Source organism: Martes martes, assembly GCF_963455335.1.
Source record: "Martes martes genome assembly, chromosome: 2".
NCBI classification, from domain to species: domain Eukaryota; kingdom Metazoa; phylum Chordata; class Mammalia; order Carnivora; family Mustelidae; genus Martes; species Martes martes.
The window spans coordinates 205959458-205980183 of record NC_137889.1 but is presented as its reverse complement, the minus strand read 5'-3'; the positions used below and the strand labels follow the sequence as shown (position 1 = coordinate 205980183).

The following is a 20726-nucleotide window of genomic DNA, read 5'->3' as shown; positions in this document are numbered from 1 at the left end:
TTTGTAGAGGGATAGAAAAATAACATGATGGTAGCTAGAAGGATCAAGTATCCCCAGTGTTAATGGAAATCAACCAGGTAGAAAACAGTTCAGCGACTAAGTTCATTGATAATCTACACACTGAGAATCAGTCTTGAATATCTTAAAACTGCAATTTTGTCCTAATTGAATATTATATTTAGAATGAATTTGGGGGTGCTTGGGTGGTTCAGTCAGTTAAGGGTCCAACTCTGGATCTCGGCTCACGTCATGATATCAGGGTTGTGAGATTGAGCCCAGCATCGGACTCCCCACTGGGTGTAGATCCTGCTTAATATTCTCTCTCTCAAAGAATAATAATAGTAATAATAAGATATCAGAACATTTCCAAGAAAGTGAATTTTACTAAAAGGAGGAAAAGCAATAGGAAATGTCTATGCCTCATCATGTTTTTTGTTAACCCTTATTTGGGTTTGGTATCAAATGACTACGTTTTCCAGCTGAAAGTATCATCAGAATTGTAAGAGAGAGAAATATGCTTATTGATTGGCTATATTTTAGTACAACATGCTGATTTCATTAAAATTAGCTAATACAAAATTTGGGACGCCTGGGTGGCTCAGTTGGTTGGGCGGCTGCCTTCGGCTCGGGTCATGATCCCGGCGTCCTGGGATCGAGTCCCGCATCGGGCTCCTTGCTCGGCAGGGAGCCTGCTTCTCCCTCTGCCTCTGCCTGCCACTCTGTCTGCCTGTGCTCGCTCGCTCGCTCTCTCTAACAAATAAATAAATTTTTTAAAAAAAGTTTAAAATTAGCTAATACAAAATTCTAATTCAGCATCATCTCTATATCTGAATACCAAATGGAGGGTTAAGTATTACTTATGATTGCCCTTATAGGTTTTAAATAGTGACTAAGGGGGGGGAAGGGAAGGCAGCAGCAGAACAGGAATGAGAGAGGCAGAAAGAGAAGAAGACTGCTGTTTATTTTTAGGTGATATGCAGGAAATATTGCCTGGTCCTGTTTCAGTGGAGACTTTCGGTTGTGTTTTGCGCGGGGGTGTGTGTGTGTGTTTTAATATCATTTCTATTGCTAAAGAAAGCTTTTCCAGGTGGATGGAAAGGGGTGAAGGGAGGATTTCTGAAGGAGGCTGAGTGGGATCAGTGACAATTGGAGAGTAAACAGCACAGCTTTGGAGATACTGTGAAAAGTTACTCAAAAATCTGAGGAGTTTTTGAGTGAAAAATATGTACATGTTTTCACTAGAAGTATGAATATGATAACTTCTTTAAATTGTTTCTCGTTAATTTTAAAACTTCACTATACAGTTATCCTTATATACATGAATATGTCAATTTCATACTAATTTATTTCAGTAGCTTTGAAGTATGCTCCAGTGACATCCTGAATTGTTTCAGATTGCAACAAATCTCGATGACATATGTCACTTTATGGGTGGTACATTGTTTGGTGTTCAGCAAAAGATTTTGTTGAAAGAAAAAAGTCTGCGGGAAATAACTGTCGAATGGCTTAGATACCTGACAGAAAAAGGACTTCTACAGAAAGACGTTGTTGATAAGTCCAAAGAAGAGATCGAATACAGCTTTCATATTACAAAACTGGGACGAGCTTCTTTTAAGGGTAAGAGTTTACCTAAGTTTCTAAGGAAATGTGCTGGGGAAAAAATAGAAATTAAATCATTCTCTTTCTTTAAATTGGAACTGTAATTTCATATTAATAACATTAATCTTATAAGCTATTAGACTACTTTAGTTTTTAAAAGTTGAAAAATCAGGGCGCCTGGCTGGCTCAGTAGAGCATGCGACTCCACCTCGGGGTTGTGAGTTCAAGACCCACATTGTGTGTAGAGCTTTCTTTAAAAAAAATTTTTTTTTGTAAATAAATAAGTTGAAAATATGTTGGGGTTTTTTGGGTTTTTGTTTTCATTTTTTTCAGAGAGGGACCAGGGAGGGGCAGAAAGGAGGGAGAGAGGGAATCCTAAGGAGACCACATCCACCAGGAGTCTGACTCATGGTTTGATCTTAAAAGCCTGAGATCATGACCTGAGCCGAAATCGAGAGTTGAACGTTTAACCAACCGAGCCACCCAGGCGCCCTGAAAAATGTTTTGAATTACAAGTAATTTAAGATACTGTAGAAGTATTTGGGGAAATAGATGGTAATCCCCCTTCACACACCCCCTCCCCTAGCAATCATGCAAACCTTAATATCCTACCGAGGATAACAATTTGGCATATGTCTTTTCAATTTCTGCACATTTCCTTTCAATGCATAATACATACTTGTATACAAGTTTAAGATTTTTTAGCTTTTGTTTTTAAATAAATAATCATTTGTATTGTTCCAGAATTTGCTTTTTTTTTGCTTAATATCTTAAAAATTGTTCCATAGCAGTGAATGGTTTTTTCTTAATGGCTACATCATAATTTACTTAATGAAAAATAATACAGGTCTGTTGTTTAAAAAAAAATCCTTAGAACTCAGAATTATGTAAAGGAAAATCCCATTCTCCTATCCCATTTCCACTCTCCCAGGGGCAACCACTGTTAACAATTGGATGTGTATTCTTCCATATGTTATTATGTATATAGATAAATATGTGTATGTATATACATTTGTGTATATGTATATATGTATGGATTTTATTATATATCATATATAAAACATTTATATATGTTTTATACTTTATTTTTTAAGATGAAATCATAGTTGTAGGTATTTTTTGGCAGCTTGCTTTTCTTACTTAAAATATTAGGAGCATCTTAACATGTCAGTCCCTTTAAATCTACCTCATTTTTCTTTGACTACTGTAATCATCCGTAGTCTGGATACCGTCATTTAGTTAACCATTCCCCTATTGATGGACATTTGCACAGGCTTTTTGTTTTCTCAATTGTAAACAAAGCTGCAATGGGCATCACTATTTATGTATTTTTGAGTATATGTGGAAATGTTTCTCTGGGTTAGATTTCCAGAAACAAAGTATTTGGGTCAAAAGGTGTGTACTTATGAAATGTTGACATATACTATCAAAATGACCTCCAAAATAGTTATGCTAAATTACATAAGAAGAGATTTTGGTGGGGGCGAGGGTGAGATAGATAAAGGGGATTAGCAGTACACTCATCATGATGAACACTCAGTGATGTACAGAATTGTGGGATCACTCTATTGTACACCTGAAACTAATATAACACTGTATGTTAACTATAATGGAGTTAAAAAACTTGAGAGCTTTTGAAGACTTTTTGCTATATTTAGGAAACTTCTAAATAAGATGCTTTAAAAATCACATCGTTTCCCTTTTGGTAATTGTGAAAGATGAAATATTTGATCTTTCTTTTAGGAACTATAGATTTGGCTTATTGTGACATTCTCTACAGAGATTTGAAGAAAGGTCTCGAAGGTCTTGTGCTTGAAAGCCTTCTTCACCTGATTTACCTAACAACCCCCTATGATATGGCTTCTCAGTGTGTCCCTGACTGGATGATATACTTCAGGCAGGTGAGATTATAAGGTTCTTCAATATAGGCTATTTTATTTTATTTTTTTTTTGGCTATTTTATTTATTAATGACAATGGAATTTTTGTCAAGTGATTATTCACTTTTTGTCTGTCCTAAAGTATATTTGAAATTGGGTCTTTCATGTTTCAGTTTTTTTAAATAGTAATATGGCAATAGCATCTTCAGTTTATTTAACTTAAATACTACTTTTCTGTTAAATATAAACATGTTCATTATCAGAGGAAAAAAAAAGAGGATCATCCCTGGTCCCATTCCGCAAAGATCGTCACTGTTACAGTTTGGTGACCACTCCACTTTATGTTGCCTACAGTGTGAAGAAAACCGTGAAAGCTGGGTTTTTTTGGAGACTTTAATTACCTGAACGCTCTATTAGAGCCAAGCATGATGACTAAGCCTAGTGATGTTAATACTGAGAAGGAATGTTGGTTTTATCACAACAGGAAGGTGCAGCTGGTCCTGCTTACTATAAAACCAGGCGGTTGAGGGTAGTCTATTATGACTTTACTGTGAGCGCAGCAGACGCAGGAACGTGTGTTAAGCAGAAGCAGTATGCAGCTCTTAATTGCAGGAAATTACCTTTCTTTTAATGTCCTATTTTAAAATTGTAACTAAGTTTTTTAAGTGGTACCATACAATGCAGTTACTGTCAGAAGCTTTCCCTCTTCTTCCTCCCCACCAGACATCATCTCAGTATTAAACATAACCACATAATCTGTGGAAACCACAATGCTTGTGACCATGCCCTTAAGTATTCTGCTAAAATATGTTATATTTTAATAATGCATGTTTAAGCTTACAATTTGTATAAATAAGTTGGTGGTGTTTTTCTCATATCCTTTAAAAGCGTGAAAATGTGGTTATCAGGAAATACTGGATTTGGTTCAAAAGGCAGATTTTTTTAAAGTTACAATTTGAGGGGTGGCTGGGTGGTCCAGTCAGTTAAGCGTCCCACTTTTGATTTCCGCTCAGGAGGTGATCTCAGGGTTGTGAGATCGAGCCCTGTGTCAGGCTTTCCGCTCAGCAGGGAGTCGGCTTGAGATTTGTCTCTCCCTCCCCCTCTGCTCTCCCACACACACTCTCTTTCTCTCTCTCAAATAAATAAATATTTTTTTAAAAGTTACAATTTGATTTTTTTCTATGTTGCTCTTTTTACACGTAGTTTAGCCAGCTCAGTCCAGCAGAACAAAACGTAGCTGCTCTTCTTGGAGTCTCTGAAAACTTCATTGGGAAGAAAGCATCAGGTCAAGCTATAAAAAAGGTACCATAGTCCTTTTTTCTCTTCCTAAGTAAGTTGACTTAGCAAAATTAATGCTGTTGTATCATCTCTTTTGTTGATTTGGTCTTTTCATATTTTTTTCTTTAAGTTAATACGATTCCCATTTTGCTATTAAAAACGTGAGGACCAGAAATTTGGGCATTTTTTAAAAAATATTTTATTTATTTATTTGACAGATGGAAATCACAAGTAGGCAGAGAGGCAGGCAGAGAGAGAGGGGGAAGCAGGCTCCCCACTGAGCAGAGAGCCCGATGCGGGGCTCGATCCCAGGACCCTGGGATCAGGACCTGAGCTGAAGGCAGAGGCTTTAACCCACTGAGCCACCCAGGCGCCCCTGGGCATTTTTTAAAAACAGTATTTTCGGATGGTGTGATGCGTTTTTTTGTATGTGTACCTTTGCATTTCTGAAACACTCTGTCAAGCACATATAAGCTTCTTATCGTAGGAGAAGGTAAACCATCTTAATCTCTTTTTCTTGGGCTACTTATGGCTTACATTATAAAAATTGTAAAGTTTTTATAAAATGTTTTATAAAATGTATATAATGTATATAAATGTTTTATATATATAGCATATACATATATATACTATATATATACACACATATATATACATATATACATATATACATACTATATATATATATAATGTTTATAAAATGTATATAATCCTGAAATAATTTCAGTTCAAGGGAGGAAAATGTATCTTCCAGAAACTTTTTCTTTAAGTAATCTCCACACCCAGCGTGGGGCTTGAACTTATAACAAGATCAAGAGTCGCATGCCCTTCTGACTGAGCCACCCAGACAACCCCTAAAACATTTTTTTTTTTTTTTTACATAATCTCTACACCTCATGTGGGGCTTGAACTCATGACCCCAAGATCAAGTGTCATATGTTCCTCTGACTGAGCCAGCCAGGTGCCCCCCCACACCTAGAAACTCTGTTAGGCATTCTGCTTGATGTCAGAGATTCTAAGATAGGGTGGGTTTGAGGTTTTCATTGTTGTTGTCGTTTGTTGTTCTTAAAGAACTCCCAATCTAGTTAGTGCTTGAACTACATAAAATTCTGTAGAAGGTTGAAGTTGATAAATTAATACTTTTTTGTGTAATATTCTTATGTTACAGTGTTTTGAAGTTTAGTCAACAAATATAAAGCAAGTGTCTAATACACTAACTTCAAGAGGAATGGAAATAGGGGCGCCTGGATGGCTCATTTGGTTAAGTGTCTGCCTTCAGCTCAGGTCGTGATCTCAAGGTCCTGAGATTGAGCCCCATGTTGGGCTTCTTGCTCAGCGGCAATCTGCTTCGCCATCGCCCTGCACCCCCACCCCCACCCCCCAGCTAGCTTGTGCTCTCTCTCAAGCAAATAAAATCTTTAAAAAAAAGAATGGAAATAATTTTTTGGCAAACATGCCTTCAAATCCTAAAGTTAATATCATTTTCTGCCTTATAATATACTTTTTTTCATTTTTAATTTTATTGGTAATCTGATCTTTATTGAAACCTAATTATCTTACCTGTCATTTCCCCTGTATCTTTAACTACATAAATATTACTAATTTCATTTTGAAAAGTGAAAGATGGTGGGACGCCTGGGTGGCACAGTTGGTTAAGCAGCTGCCTTCGGCTCAGGTCATGATCCCAGGGTCTTGGGATCGAGTCCCACATCAGGCTCCTTGCTCAGCAGGGAGCCTGCTTCTCCCTCTGCCTCTGCCTGCCTCTCTGTCTGCCTGTGCTCACTCTCTCTGACAAATGAATAAATAAAATCTTTAAAAAAAAAAAAAAAAGAAAAGTGAAAGATGGTATTTACTTACATTAGAATTGAATGTTTAGTTGTTGAGTGTTCATGTTATCACAATATTTTGATTGGGTCTTTTACCTCAGAAATGCCTATGCTGCTTAGACATTCAAAATGTTAAATAAAAATATTTCATAAAACAAACGTTTTATATACAACTTTAACATATAAAATAAAAAATAAAAATAATTTGAGGGGCGCCTGGGTGGCTCAGTGGGTTAAAGCCTCTGCCTTCGGCTCAGGTCATAATCCCAGGGTCCTGGGATCGAGCCCTGCATCGGGCTCTCTGCTCCATGGGGAGCCTGCTTCCCCCTCTCTCTCTGCCTGCCTCTCTGCCTACTTGTGATCTCTGTCCATCAAATAAATAAACAAAATCTTAAAAAAAAAAAAAGAAGAAGAAGAGTCCTCCTTTAAAAAAAATAATAATTTGAAACTCATTAACAAATAATAAATATTTACAAAATCTTTTTAGAATAATGCATCTTTTTAAACTTGTATCAGAATTTATTTATTTTATTAACATATAATGTATTATTTGCCCCAGGGGTACACGTCTGTGAATCATCAGGCTTGCACACTTCACAGCGCTCACCATAGCACATACCCTCCCCTGTGTCCATCCCCCAGCCACCCCCTCTCTCCCCACCCCCAGCAACCCTCAGTTTGTTTCCTGAGATTAAGAGTCTCTTATGGTTTGTCTCCCTCCTGATCCCATCTTGTTGCATTTTTTTCCTTCCCTTCCCCTCATAACCCCCGCCCTGCCTCTCAAATTCCTCATATCAGAGAGATCATATGAGAATTTATTTTTGTTAATGAAATATAGTCAATAAACTTTCAGTTGATTTCATTTCTAGAGAACACATTTACTTAAAATCAAATTTATTTCTCTACATTGAAAAAGACACTCCCGTTTTTCTTTAGATATTTCTTATGAAAGATCTTGAAATTGGTATAAAGCATCTTATCCTACCTTGTAAAAAAATTATATCATTTTTCTTGGCTTATAAAATACATTCTAAGCAAAATCTACATTGACTCAAATGAAGGTGCACCAAAATTGGGAAATTGAAAAGCAATTTCTCCTTACTAGCAATTCAGTTATCGTGATTTTCAGCTTGATGCTTTTTAAAAGTATCAACATGTAGAATCCGTAATTCAGTCTTCAATATGCCACTGTAAGTTCTCATCCCATTCTTTTACCACCATAGGGGATACAATTTTATATTTTAGACCCACTTTTTCTCCTTCCAGTTCATCCTGTCTTTCCTCTGGCTTTAAGCATGAATTACGCAGTTTCTAAGTTAGCTTGATATTGGTTATGAGATACTTTACACAAGAACTGGTCATTAGATACTGCAGGCAGAAGCAGGTACACAGAAATTGTCAGCTCTAGGCAGGTTTTTCTGTCTCAGTGTTTTAATTTTAGAAACATTAATTTTTTTATCATGACCATGTAGAAATCATAGAATCTAATATTTACTCTTAGTCTACAATATGGATAAGCTTATTAACATACCTATCCAAATAAATGCATTTGTTTAATTACATTCACGAATATATATAACCTGTAAATACCACAGTAAATGTAAAGGTCTTCCCAACTCCTTCCTTTCCTATATTCTTTTCCTAGGGCTACCACAACAAATTAGTCCAAACCGAGTGTCTTAAAACAGCAGAAATTTATTCTTTTGCAGTTCAGGAGGCCGAAAGTTCGAAATCAAGATGGCTTCCTCTGGAGGTTCTAAGGAAGAAAACATCTTGCTTCTCTCCTAGCTTTTGGTGGTTGCTGGCAATCTTTGGCGTTCCTTGGTTTGTAAATGCATCCCTCCAGTGTCTCCATTGAACACTGCCATCTTCACATTGCTTCATATTTGTGTCACTCTGTGTCCTCTCCTCTTAGAAAGACACTGGCCACTGAATAAAGAGCCCTAAGTGTGCAGTATACACGCAGGGTGATTTCATCTCAAGATCTTTAATTAATTACATCTGCAAAGATCCTATTTCTAAAATAATGTCACATTCACAGGTACCACAGGTTAGGAGGTAAACATACCTTTTTGTGGGGGCAGACACGATTCAACCCACTACAGCTTCCCCTGTAGAAGGAAGTTTAAATTGGAAGTAATTTGGCATATTTTCTTTTTTTTAATACTTGGGAAAATGATCATCTGAATTAGTCTGAAGTACTTATGGGAGAAACTTAGTTTTATTTCTGTGGAATCATTCTGTTCTGGCTTTTCTGTAGTATAACTTCATTCAGATTGCCTTCTGTCCAATTTCAATATAATGTACATTTTTAGCAGGTCCAGGACATAAATTTATTTGCTTATCTTTCTAGAAGGTGGACAAGGACATTGTCAACAGACTATACCTGTCTTTTGTTCTTTATACCCTGCTCAAAGAGACCAACATCTGGAGTGTATCTGAAAAATTTAATATGCCTCGAGGCTATATACAAAGTCTTCTCGCTGGAGCTGCCTCATTCTCCTCTTGTGTGCTGCATTTCTGTGAGGTAATTCCACTGACTACATGACGCATGCCTCATGCATCTTTCTGTTTTGACTGCTGCTAAACTCATAAACCGGTTAGTCATTATTTCCTCACTGTTGACTTGTCCTATTAATACTAAGCACTCTGTATTTAATATATACTTGTTTTTATCTGCTTATGAAAGTCCTATATACTAACTTATGGTAAAGATACAAAAATGGCAGAGTCACCTAAAATATATAGCAAACGAGTAGAAAGCACCTAGTTATGGGGCCCCCGGGTGGCTCAGTCAGTTAAGTGTCTGTCTGCCTTCAGCTCAGGTCGTGATCCCAGAATCCTGGGATCGAGCCCCGCATCGGGCTCCCTGCTCAATGGAGAGTCTGCTTCTCTCCCTGCCTCACTCGCAACCCGCTTGTGCTCATCTTCTCTCTCTCAAATAAATAAATGAAATCTAAAAAAAAAAACCTTAAAAAAAAACAAAAAAGAAAGCACCTGGTTATCCCTACTCATAGAACCACCACTAGTAGTGACAAGTCTTTGGAATCAACTCTTAAAACCACAGTTCTCCACCGATACAGATTGTGGGGGGTCTCTCTCCCTGGTGCTGACCATGGCACGTGTTTGATGAGTGCCTTACCGACACCCAGCAGCCACCTTGTCACCCCTGGGACCACGCTCTCATGATCGCCACAGTATTTTGCCATTTTTGCTTCCAGTGTCTGGCAGCTGCTTTAGGTTTCTATGTCAAATGTGTAGTTTAATTAACTAAGAAGAAAACTTTATTTTGGCCATTTGCATTTGGGATGCATTTGTTTAAGACTTTACTAAAACCAGCTTTCAGAGTTTCCTTAAATAGCATAGCAAAGCTTACCAGACTTTCTACTAGGACAATTTTGGGGATGAATTGATAATATAAGCCTTTTTTGGCTGCATTTAAATTTCTTCTAATTAAATGGTGTAATAATCCTTCCATATTTGTTTCTATACTGAATTTTTTAAAAACATTTTTCTCTCATGAATCTTATTTTTAAATTTGAAATCTTCATTTTCCCCATCTTAAATTTCCATATTCTATGTACGTATATGGCAGTTAATTCTGTCATATGTATTAATGAGTAAATAATCCAGAATACTGACTTTGGGTTGAATGATAATTATTTTAGCAAATTTGCATTTAATATCTCCTACTTATGCTAAGTTTTAAATATTAGCTTACATTCCCTAATCATGTGCTAGCTAAGCAGTAGACAAAATTTATAGGTAGTTAGAAGCTAGCCTTTATTTTCTTAAGTTTTCTGTGTTTGTTTTTCTTCATATTTAAAGGTACTTCCCCTAAAATTCTTTTTTTTTTTTTTAAAGATTTATTTATTTGACAGACATCACAAGTAGGGAGAGAGGCAGGCAGAGAGAGAGAGGAGGAAGCAGGCTCCCCACTGAGCAGAGAGCCCAATGCGGGGCTCGATCCCAGGACCCTGGGATCATGACCCGAGCCGAAGGCAGAGGCCTCAACCCACTGAGCCACCCAGGCGCCCCTTCCCCTAAAATTCTATCCCTTTGTTTTACTTAGGATTTTAAGGACTTCAGCCTTATAGAATTGTTCAAGTAAAAGAAACTGTATCAAATTTGAAAAACAACTATAACTTGATAGTTGATCCTAGACACAATCTACCCAACAACTTGTGCTCTCATGAGTGCATTTTCAGTATTTTAAAGTGTTTTTTCCTTTTTAAAAGCTATGTCAGCGGTATGAAATAGTACATCAGTAGTATTAGTTAAAATGCCTTCAATTACGAGTAACGGGAAAAACCCCACAGAGGTTTAAACAATAGCAAACCAAGATTGCCACGTGTAACAGGAGAGCGGGAGCCAAGGCAGTTCAGGGTTGGCGGACTGGTTGTTCTGGTCAAGGTTTTCTTCTCTTCACTCTGCCATCTCTAGTGCATTGGCTGCTCTCCTGGTGGTCAGAAAGTAGCTGGCTAATGCCACTGCATGTATCACGTGTGCTCACAGTGACACCCAGCCGTTAGAAAGTGACCTTTAAAAAACTACGGCAGAAATTTTCAGACATAAAATAAGACAAAATAGTATAGTAAATGCCCATTTACCCACCTTTAGCCGTGATTGACCAGTGTCTTCCGGTATTTTTACTGTTAAATACGGCTGCTAGGATTTTTTTGTTTTAAATATTGCTGCATCTTGCATTGGGATCCTTCCATATGTAATGTTTTGGCTTCAGGATGAACCCCCAGAGCTGGGGAGTGTTTTCAGTTACTTGGGAAAGAGAAACTGTGTGTTCACTTGCTGGCGTTCTGATAAAAAATGAACAGAGCTCTTCTCAGTGGCTCGTTTTCCAACTTTACGTCTTCTTCCTCATCCCAGAACCACTTAATCAAATCCCTCAGTCTCTGCCCATGTTTCCTCATGATAAGTTTGTGTGGAATTGTTGTTCGTCTCTGGCTTTACCAAGTTTCAGAACTTACATGAGGGAACACCCACCCTCTCTGGGCCCCTACCGTGCCAACTAAGCTTAGAAATGACTTACCAGATCTAAATTCTATGTATTTCTTTGTATTTTGTAGGAACTTGAGGAGTTTTGGGTTTATAGAGCCCTTTTGGTAGAACTTACCAAGAAGTTGACTTACTGTGTCAAGGCAGAGCTGATTCCTCTCATGGAAGTGACTGGAGTTTTAGAGGTTAGTGGCTTCCCAGTTTCCCAACTGAGATGATTTCAACTAAAGAAAAGTCAGGTTTGACTATTTTGTAAAGTCTTATCACAAGGTAAATAAGAATGGTCTTATTCCTCATTTATCATGAGAGGTTGGGGTGTGTGTGTGTGTGTGTGTGTGTGTGTGTCTGTTTCTTTATTAAATTGTTGTCATGGCCTCCCAGAAATCCCCCATCGATCTGGAAGCAGTTCTGATGAGAAAAATCACATTTGTGGAAAAACACAACAGTAGGGATAAGATTGAGACTCCCCGGGTATATGGTCCTTAGTGTCTCCTCCTTCACTGCAGCTGAGAATTACCTCCTATCGGTGTAAACTCAGTGCTTGTCTCAGGAAGTGGTGATTCGGAGGCAACAAGGCTTCCTTCCATTTCCTAAGGGAGTGAGAACCAAGTATCCTCACCTGGTTTCTCAACTTTTTGTTTTTAGCCAACTGTTGATTTCAGCTTATTCTGTTATTCAATCCTTCCATCAGAAGCGTTCTTCTGCCTGGGAACACGCACACACACACAGATGCACGCACACGCACGCACCCCAGCAGTCCCCTGAGTAGATTGTGAAAACATTTTAAGGATATTGCACTAGAACATCTTGACCGGGCATCTAAAATAATGCCCCTCACCTTAGTGCCTGAATGAATTTCTCATTCCTGATTGCAACACGCATTGGCTAACTTAAGCTGCACAGAAAGCCGTCTTGCAGTCAGATTGGGACTACCCAAATTCATATTTTAAAATTTCTCTGGATTCAGATGTGTTATCTCTTCATATTTATTATTACCTTAGTCTGTTTCTATCTCTTGCATGTGAAATTTTTCCTTCAATAAGACACTTGATTATTTTTTTCTAGTCCCAAATTCTGACCCTGCTGATTTGTGTAATACCTTTTAGGGTCGAGCAAAACAGTTATACAACGCAGGCTATAAAAGTCTGATGCACTTAGCTAATGCAAATCCTGAAGTGCTCATAAGGACAGTTGATCATTTATCAAGACGCCAGGCCAAGCAAATTGTTTCATCAGCAAAGGTAAGCAAACAAACCGTTTTTTACCCTTCATGATATTTTGTAGTGTTACCTCCTTATACTTTGGACATAAAAGCAAAAACATTTAACTATAGACACAAAAGTATGTACTTACAATATGTGGATAAAATAGTGCATCTGTTATGATACAAGGCTCGCAAAAACAGAAAAAGCACCTGCTAAAAATTAGGCAGTCTCAAAAGTCCCCTGAGGTACAGAGAATGCTGGAACTCCCAGAATTCTGCCTCCTCACGCTTTCCACAGAAGGCCCCTCCTCGGCATCCCTGATATCTGGTCTTCCCACCTTTGCACACCTTCGTTGACAAGGAGCTTACGACCTCAAAAATTACGTAGTTCTACTTCTGGACACTCTCCGTGTTCCAAAAAGCACCCCAATAGTGAGGCTAACTGTTGCCGCCTTACAATATCAACCATTACGTCGTAAGTTCTACCTTCTAGAACTAGTCTGTTTTCTTTGTTCCTATGGTTGTTCTTCACATATTTGAAAACAGCTCTCTTTGTGTCCAAGCATTTCTCTTTCCTGTTTCTTCATCTGTATTAAATGATGTAGCTTTAGGCAGTTACTGTCCTCCTAGTTGTCCTTTTCTAGACAGGGGCCAGTTTGTCTTTTGGACCTGTCCCCGTCATTGTTGGGCTTTCTTACTTTTGGGGTATATCTGTTAGAGTCTAATTATTAGGAACAGAAAGCACACAGTAATTTGAAGAGGAAAGTTCAATATAAAGGATTAGTGACTATAACAAGGTTATTAGTTGACTTCCAAGGGGTAGACAGAACTTCAGCAACCGTGGGACGGAGTAACGAGAAGAGCATCCGCCCTCACCCACACCACCGATGGGATTCACTGGAGAGAGGGTGTGGCCAGGGCTCTGGGGATGGCAGATAAGGTGTTCAGCGTACCAGACTAGCACTGCAGGAGCCGTAAGAAAAGACACACCAAAACCGGGAAGAGAAGCCCCATCCTCCGGCGGTCCCTCCAGTGCCCTCTACTGACAAAGCTGAACGTTGTCCCAGCTGGCAAAGGAGACCGGTTTACAGGATTCACCTCTAGTGTCTGTCTCTACAAGACAACGGGGGATGGATTTGGAGCTGAGAGACAGTAAAATTGATAACTAGGCTCTTGCGCAAGATAGTCAAGGTTCGGCTTGCTTTAGTCATGCAATCAGCCATTTTTCCAAAGAGCTGTAGTTCTTTTTGGTGAAGAGTGGTATTTTAGAAACCCAAGTTTGAGCAGCTAAGTCTGCTCATAACCAGAGAGAGATATCATTGTTTCTAGGTTCTTTTAGCAGAGAGAGCCCGTATATGGAGAAATGTATATTTTTCTCTCCTTACACGTAAATTGTTAAAGGCCATGAATTCGTTCGGTAACTCCAATTCTAATTTTTCCAGGTACATACTGCTGCATAACAAAGTTTTACATCACAATTTAGCAGCTTAAAACAGCTATTTTATTGTGCTTATGTTTTTGTGGATTAGGAATTCTGGAAAGGTTTAGCTGCGTGATTCTTACTTGGAGTTTCATGCAATTACAGTCAGATTTGGACTGGGGCTATAGTCATCTGAATCGGACTGAACTGGATATCCGAGATGGTTCACTCACGGCTGGTGGTTGAAAACGGCTGCTCTTTGGGGCTTTCAGCTTGAGCAACTACATATGGCCTTTCCACGGGGCCAGGGTTTCTTACGGCATGGCAGCTCAGCTTCAAGAGGAAATGTCCAGAGAGGGGGCATTTTGAGAGATCAAGGCAGAAAGGGCAGGAAATCTTCTGAACTAACCTCAGAAGTTAAGTAGTTTCACTTCCGCTGTGTCCTGTTGGTTGCTAGAAGACCATTAAGATCAGCCCAGATCCAAAAGAAGAGGAATTAGACCCCAGCTCCACATGAGGGCAGGGCCACATAATTTGTAGTCATTGGTGATGTCCGCCCTCTGGTCACAGATTATTTACATTCTTCCCACACGCAAAATATACTCATCCTTAAAAGATTTATCCCTTTGTGGCATCAGACTCGGGCTCAAGGTCCGGTGTTTCTTCTAAATCAAGTCTAGGTGCAGGTAATGCTTCTTGAGCACAATTTTACAGATATGTTCCTCTCACTCTGAAGAGCTGTGAACGAAAGAGACACACATACCATGGTGGACAGAGACAGGAGAACCACAGTGTCCTGCCATTCAGAAGAGGGAACATGTGCCACACATAGAAGCAGTTCTGGTATCCAGCTGGGCACGTGGGGCTAGTTGCTTGGTTAGGACTTATTTCTCCCTGGGAATGATTCTTCCTGGCTTTGAATCGCTCGTTAGAATCATTCTTTCTTTCCCATAAGGAATGGCCCATGTTTGCAGCTGGGTAGCTTTCTCAGTCTTTTCCCTGTCCATAGACGTTCAAGGGCTCAAAGGTTCTTTTTATTTTGTACCATCTCTGCCACTTTTTTTTCAATCTGGTATAATTTCTTTTAAAATATTGTGTGTTTCTTATTTATCTATAGCTTAGGTTTCTTTTCTTTCTTTCTTTCTTTTTTTTTTTTTTTCCGTATGTAAGCTCTATGCTCAGCGTGGGCCTGGAGCTCCTGACCCCAAGATCAAGAGTTGCAGGTTCTACCAGAGCAGCCAGCCACCCCTAGCTTGGGTTTCTTATAGCATGGGTCTGGGATATGAGCAGGAACATTCAGGAGATCTTGGAATGGTCTCAGTCCAAGAAACTAATGCAGAAACTGCAGTTTCTTGTGACTACCTTTGAAAATCACACAGCATCATTTCCACTACATTCCATTGGTTACAAGTGAATCCAGGTTCAAGAGAAGAATCAAATCCCACCTGCCAATGTAAACGTCAAAGAATTTCCAGTCACCTTTAATCCACACTGATCCCACACTACAGGACTCATTGTAGTTCTACCCTTTCTCTTATTTTTACTTCCTTTCTCCAACAGTGAGACACCCAGCTCCTGTCTTCATCAGCATATTTGTCTGTTTTGCTCAATCCTAGAATGCACTGGAAATAATTTCAGAATTGTTAAACCATACTATTGCAAAAAAAACTATGAGTTCAGTATTATATATGCTCTTTTTGTCTTTAGTCTGAGAATATATAACTGAAATAATGTATTCAAATGTCACTTTTTAAAAAAATCTGCTTCACTGTGGTTATGTAGTTCATTTGAAGAGCAGTTAGATTCTGTTTGTATCCCATTTTAGTTCCCCCCATCCTTGTGTATTTTTAGTATGTAAAACATGAATATATTTTCTGTATTTTAAATTGAAGTAGTTTTACTAGGATATCTTTACTTTCTTTTATTTCTGGAAGTTTCCTTGGACTGTAGTTTTATTTTTGTAATTAATTGATTTATTTGAGAGAGAGAGAAAGAGAGCATGACACACTCACATACACGTGTGATCTGGGGGTGCAGCGGGAGAGAATCTCAAGCAGACTCTCCACTGAGCATGGAACGAACCCAACCCGGGGCTCGATCCCTTGACCCATGAGATCCCTATCTGAGCTGAAGCCAAGAGTCAGTTGCTCAACTGACCAAGCCACCCAGGCGCCCTAGATTGTAGTTTTAAATATTAGTTCAGTATGATCCACTGTTTCATTTTTCTTTCTTAGCAACACTAGTTGTATGTATGTTGAATCTTCTTTGCCCATCTTCCATTTCAATCTCTCTGACCCTTTTACCTTTTTTTTAAAGATTTATTTATTTATTTGAGAGAGTAGGGGTGGGGGTTACAGAGGAAGAGGGAGAGAGATACTCTAAGCAGACTCTGCGCTCAGCATAAAGCCCGATGCAGGGCTCTATCTCAGGGTCCTGAGATTATGACCTGAACCAGATGCTTAACCAACTCTGCCATCCGGTGCCCCTTTACTTTTTTCTTTATCTCATTTTCATCATCTTGTTTTCTTGTCCCACCCCTGTTCCTGCTCTCATGACCCTAATTAAGTTTTATTATAACCTACTCTTCTTTGATCACTTTGTTGGTTTTTATTTCTAATATGATTTTGCCTGTTTCTTCCACTTCTTACCTGAGCTTACTCGACTTTGGTTTCATTTCTTCCTGTTCTGGGTCCATCTCTTTTCCTAGTTTGGGACTTATTCAGATGTGTTTCCCCCCCGTATCTCCTAATAATATTTAATTTAATAATATTTTATATTTTATATTAAGTAGTTTATTTAATAATATTTAATTCAGTTTGGAATGTTGCATTACAGTTCTTCTGCTTCATAGTTTGCTTTCAGGAGAATAAATTTTCATGAGCTGAAGAGCTTTGATTCTCATTTTCTGTTTTATTTTATACAGTAATTCAGTATAATAAGAACTGCTTGTGCCCCTGCACTTGTCAGACAGAGATGGCCATCTGGAGTGGCTGATGAGAATTCTGGTTTAAAAGTCTCTTCTGTCCATGTAGCAAAGGATAGTTTAATGAACAGCTTGAAGTGGGAGGGGAGTGCAAAGAAAAGTGTGTTCTTTGATTTTTTTGTATTTCCTTTTGTCCTACAGCATCCTAAATTTTGCCCTCTTATTCCCCCTGCTGCCGCCCTGTGCAGCTTAAAGGGCTCCTCTCCTTTTTTACTCATCTCCCCCAGAGGGATTGCCTTTCCAAGGCTGCCTTCCAGAGTTGCATGGGCTTTCAGTCCCTTCTTGTAGGCAGTGCTTCAATCTATCAAGAGTCTTTTCTCAGTGTTTTATACTTGGGGTGGCCTTTCTCTCTCTGGAGGTGATTATGTTGAATCTAAAACCTTCTGTTTCCCTCTTCTCCTTCCCATGTATTTTTTTCTCAATCTCACCATCTCTGCAATGCCTTGGACTGGAAGCTTGAGAAAAGGTTCTGCTGCAGTTTGGCAGGTATCTTTACCATAATACAAAGAGACTGGTGTTCTCTGTATTCTAGCAGACCCGGCACATGGCTTCTGTGCCGCGTATCTGCTGCTCTTCTTGGTCTGTATAGCTCTTAAAGGGGGCACTGGGAGATTAGTTTACGTGGCCACCATTACTTCGGCTACTGGAAAGCTTGCCTCATTGCCTTTTAATCTCTTTTATCTATAATACTATGCAGTGCTGTGCTTTATGTCAAATGAGTAGAGTGTGTTTTCCACTTTCATTTTGTGTCCTATGATTTTTTTCTCCTCCATGTGATTTTGCTGAACTATTTGTTATAAAACTTCTGTAACAGAAGTAATGTAAATTCTGCACCCCAGTATACCCAACACCTAGCTGCAGCAAACACCAAAACTATACATCTGGTTTTTTGTTTTTAAAGTTTATTTTTTTAGTGATCCCTACACCCACTGTGGGGATCGAACTCACAACCCCAAGACCGAGAGACTCTACCAACTGAGCTAGTCAGGTGCCCCTTTTTCCGGTTTTTAAAAGAAAGAGGGAAGATCATTACTCAGCAAATATTCATTGACATTTACTATGTGCCACATTCAGAAATATTTTCTTGACTCATTATGGTTCTTTTGAAATTAGCCATGTTAATTTTAGGAGCTTGAACAAAATTTTTCTTTGAAACGCTGATAGAGATTTTTAAAAGATAGCATACTAAACTTTGAGGAATAATAAAAAGCATGTATAAAGGATAACATTTTCAAGAGCTAATTAAATTTTTGCAAAACTGCCTTAAATTTTACAGATTGAAAGTTAATTTTTAAGTAGCTGAGTCTTCAATAAAACAGATCTTTGAGACTAATAAAACTCCTTTATTTTTCATATACCAAGTGCCCTGATCAGCTAAAATGGCTTTAGCTAAATGCTTCAGTTTCATTTCCTATAATCACTTGTGCTTAAGTGGCTATTTTTCATTCTCATTATTGGTCTTAGTGTCTGGATTGCTGATGCATAAGGGTTCAAGTATCTAATAGACAGTGGTAAAGATGGCAGCGGCTCTCTGACAATGCATATTCTGGCCTCATGTCTTGATGTTTTTATTGTAGATGCTGTTGCACGAAAAAGCAGAGGCTTTACAAGAGGAAGTGGAGGAGTTATTGAGATTGCCTTCCGATTTCCCCGGTATTGAGGCCTCTTCGACTGAAAAGGCGTGAAGCTGTCTGACGAGCATTTTCAAACAGTAATGATTTATTGTGCATATTTTTATTGAAGATTCCTTATAATTTATCAATGAAAAAATACATTTTAATTATACATGAAGAACTGTGGATGATGTTTGAATATACTCCTCACCTTCCCATTAATAATCCATCTTCTTTGACACTTGTACATGATTTCTCTGCTCAGATGTTTAGTGTCCAGCACCTCAATGAAATCCAACGGCTTCCACTTATCTGCAGCCTGCATCTGCAGCCAGACCTTGTATTATTCTCTTACACATTTTTTCATCAAACTAGACGAAATTGAAATTGAAATCCCAGAAATCCTCCCAGAAGGGATTTCCAGACCCTTCATTTCCTAATTGTTTTTTGGTTTGGGGTTTTTTTTTGCTACCCCCAGTGCATGAAAATTTATCTTTAAGATGTAGTGTGTGGGTGCGCGTGGGTGGTCTAGCTGATTGGTCATCCACCTCTTGGTTTTGGCTCAGGTCATAAGCCTAAGCCCCACGCCAGCCGCCATACTCAGCGTGGAATCTGCTTGAGATTCTCTCCTCTCCCTCTGCCCTTTCCCCTCCTTGTACACACACACATGCTCTGTCAAGTAAATAAATAAAAAATCTTATTTAAAAATGTACCGTGTGCTTCAGGTGTCAGCTACAAACTCTAAAGTACGGTCTCCTCTATGAAATTGTCCAAGTGCGTGCTCTTCCCCACCCCACATGTGGGTTCTTCCCTCCTGTGAGTATTCTGGGCCCTTCATTACGCCCATGTCTTTATTCACACCACTAGTTTGAAATCCCCTGGAGGGCCGAGACCTTTTTTGTCATCTTTGGATGCCATGCGGCACTTAGCCCAGTCTATCACACAAAGTAGGGACCTGTGCAAAGAAGTACCCAAATTAGCAACTCAAAGATTCTCTTTAAACACAACTTAAATATTGCCTCTCCCCATCCCTTTTTAGATTTATAGCTCAAATGTCGATTATAGGAAACGTAATAACTAGCAATGTTTTTGAGGGCTGGACCGGCTTAAAGATTTACTCATCTGTCTGGGACACCCACTGGAAACATGGAAAGAGATCCACGGTCTCAGTTCTTTGTGCCTTAACATTTTAGACGAGGCTATTATAACCATCATTTCCCTGGTAATTTCTATGTGCCAGGTCCTGTTGTCTTTCATGTGTCTGATTTAATCCTTACGACAACATGTAAGGCCCATAATATTATTACTTCCATTTTATAGATGAGTAAACTGAAACACAGAGAAATTAAAATAACTTTCCCAAAGTCACGTACAAGTTAGTTGCACAGCAGAAGTTCAGACCCAGGCTCTCCCAACTGAAGTGTGTGCACTTAACGTTCATCCAGTCTTGTCTCAGTAGGACCCGCCCATTTTATCCACTCCTAAGTGTCCCTTTCCCCTGGCCTTGATCATATCCCTAGCGCCACATCTCATTCATTGACACTCCGCCCTTTGTACGAGCCGAAGTGTGGCGTCCAATGTCTCAGTAAGATCTTGGGTTTCCCCGCACATATTCCGCTTGTTACAGCTAAAAAAGTTGTGAAAGAGCCACTGGCTAGCCTGCTGGCTGCCCGGGTCCAGCCATCGAGGTGTGCTCACAGTGGCTCATAGTTCAGTCTTCATTTTTTTAAAATCTAGAAACCCCAGTTTCATGAGTCCGCCCGAGTAAGCAAGCCTGAAGATGAGTGCTGATTTTTGCTAACCAATTTATAAGAAACTGAGAGGTGACCTTGATTTATTTCTATTTATTTGCTTTTAATTGAAGTATAGTTGACCAACTTAATTTAAGATTAGAGATGGCAAGATTGGGGG

The 20726-nt window shown here is 39.0% G+C and overlaps 1 protein-coding gene across 4 annotated transcripts in view; it reads left to right on the top strand.

The window, feature by feature from the left end:
- Positions 1–19526, top strand: part of HELQ (helicase, POLQ like) — a 48153-nt gene extending 28627 nt beyond the window's left edge. Inside the window, exons 12-18 of one of the 4 annotated variants that reach the window (XR_013966449.1) lie at positions 1395–1617; positions 3343–3500; positions 4682–4780; positions 8936–9181; positions 11667–11780; positions 12702–12836; positions 18780–19525. Coding sequence is in view for 3 of the 4 variants with exons in the window: in XM_080797280.1 (XP_080653406.1) it covers positions 1395–1617; positions 3343–3500; positions 4682–4780; positions 8936–9109; positions 11667–11780; positions 12702–12836; positions 18780–18887 (1011 nt within the window). In the remaining variant the exon portion in view is untranslated. Of the gene's footprint in view, positions 1–1394; positions 1618–3342; positions 3501–4681; positions 4781–8935; positions 9182–11666; positions 11781–12701; positions 12837–18779 lie in introns of all 4 variants that reach the window. The other 3 variants (XM_080797280.1, XM_080797282.1, XM_080797281.1) reach the window with 3 other exon arrangements.
- Positions 19527–20726: the final 1200 nt, after the last annotated feature.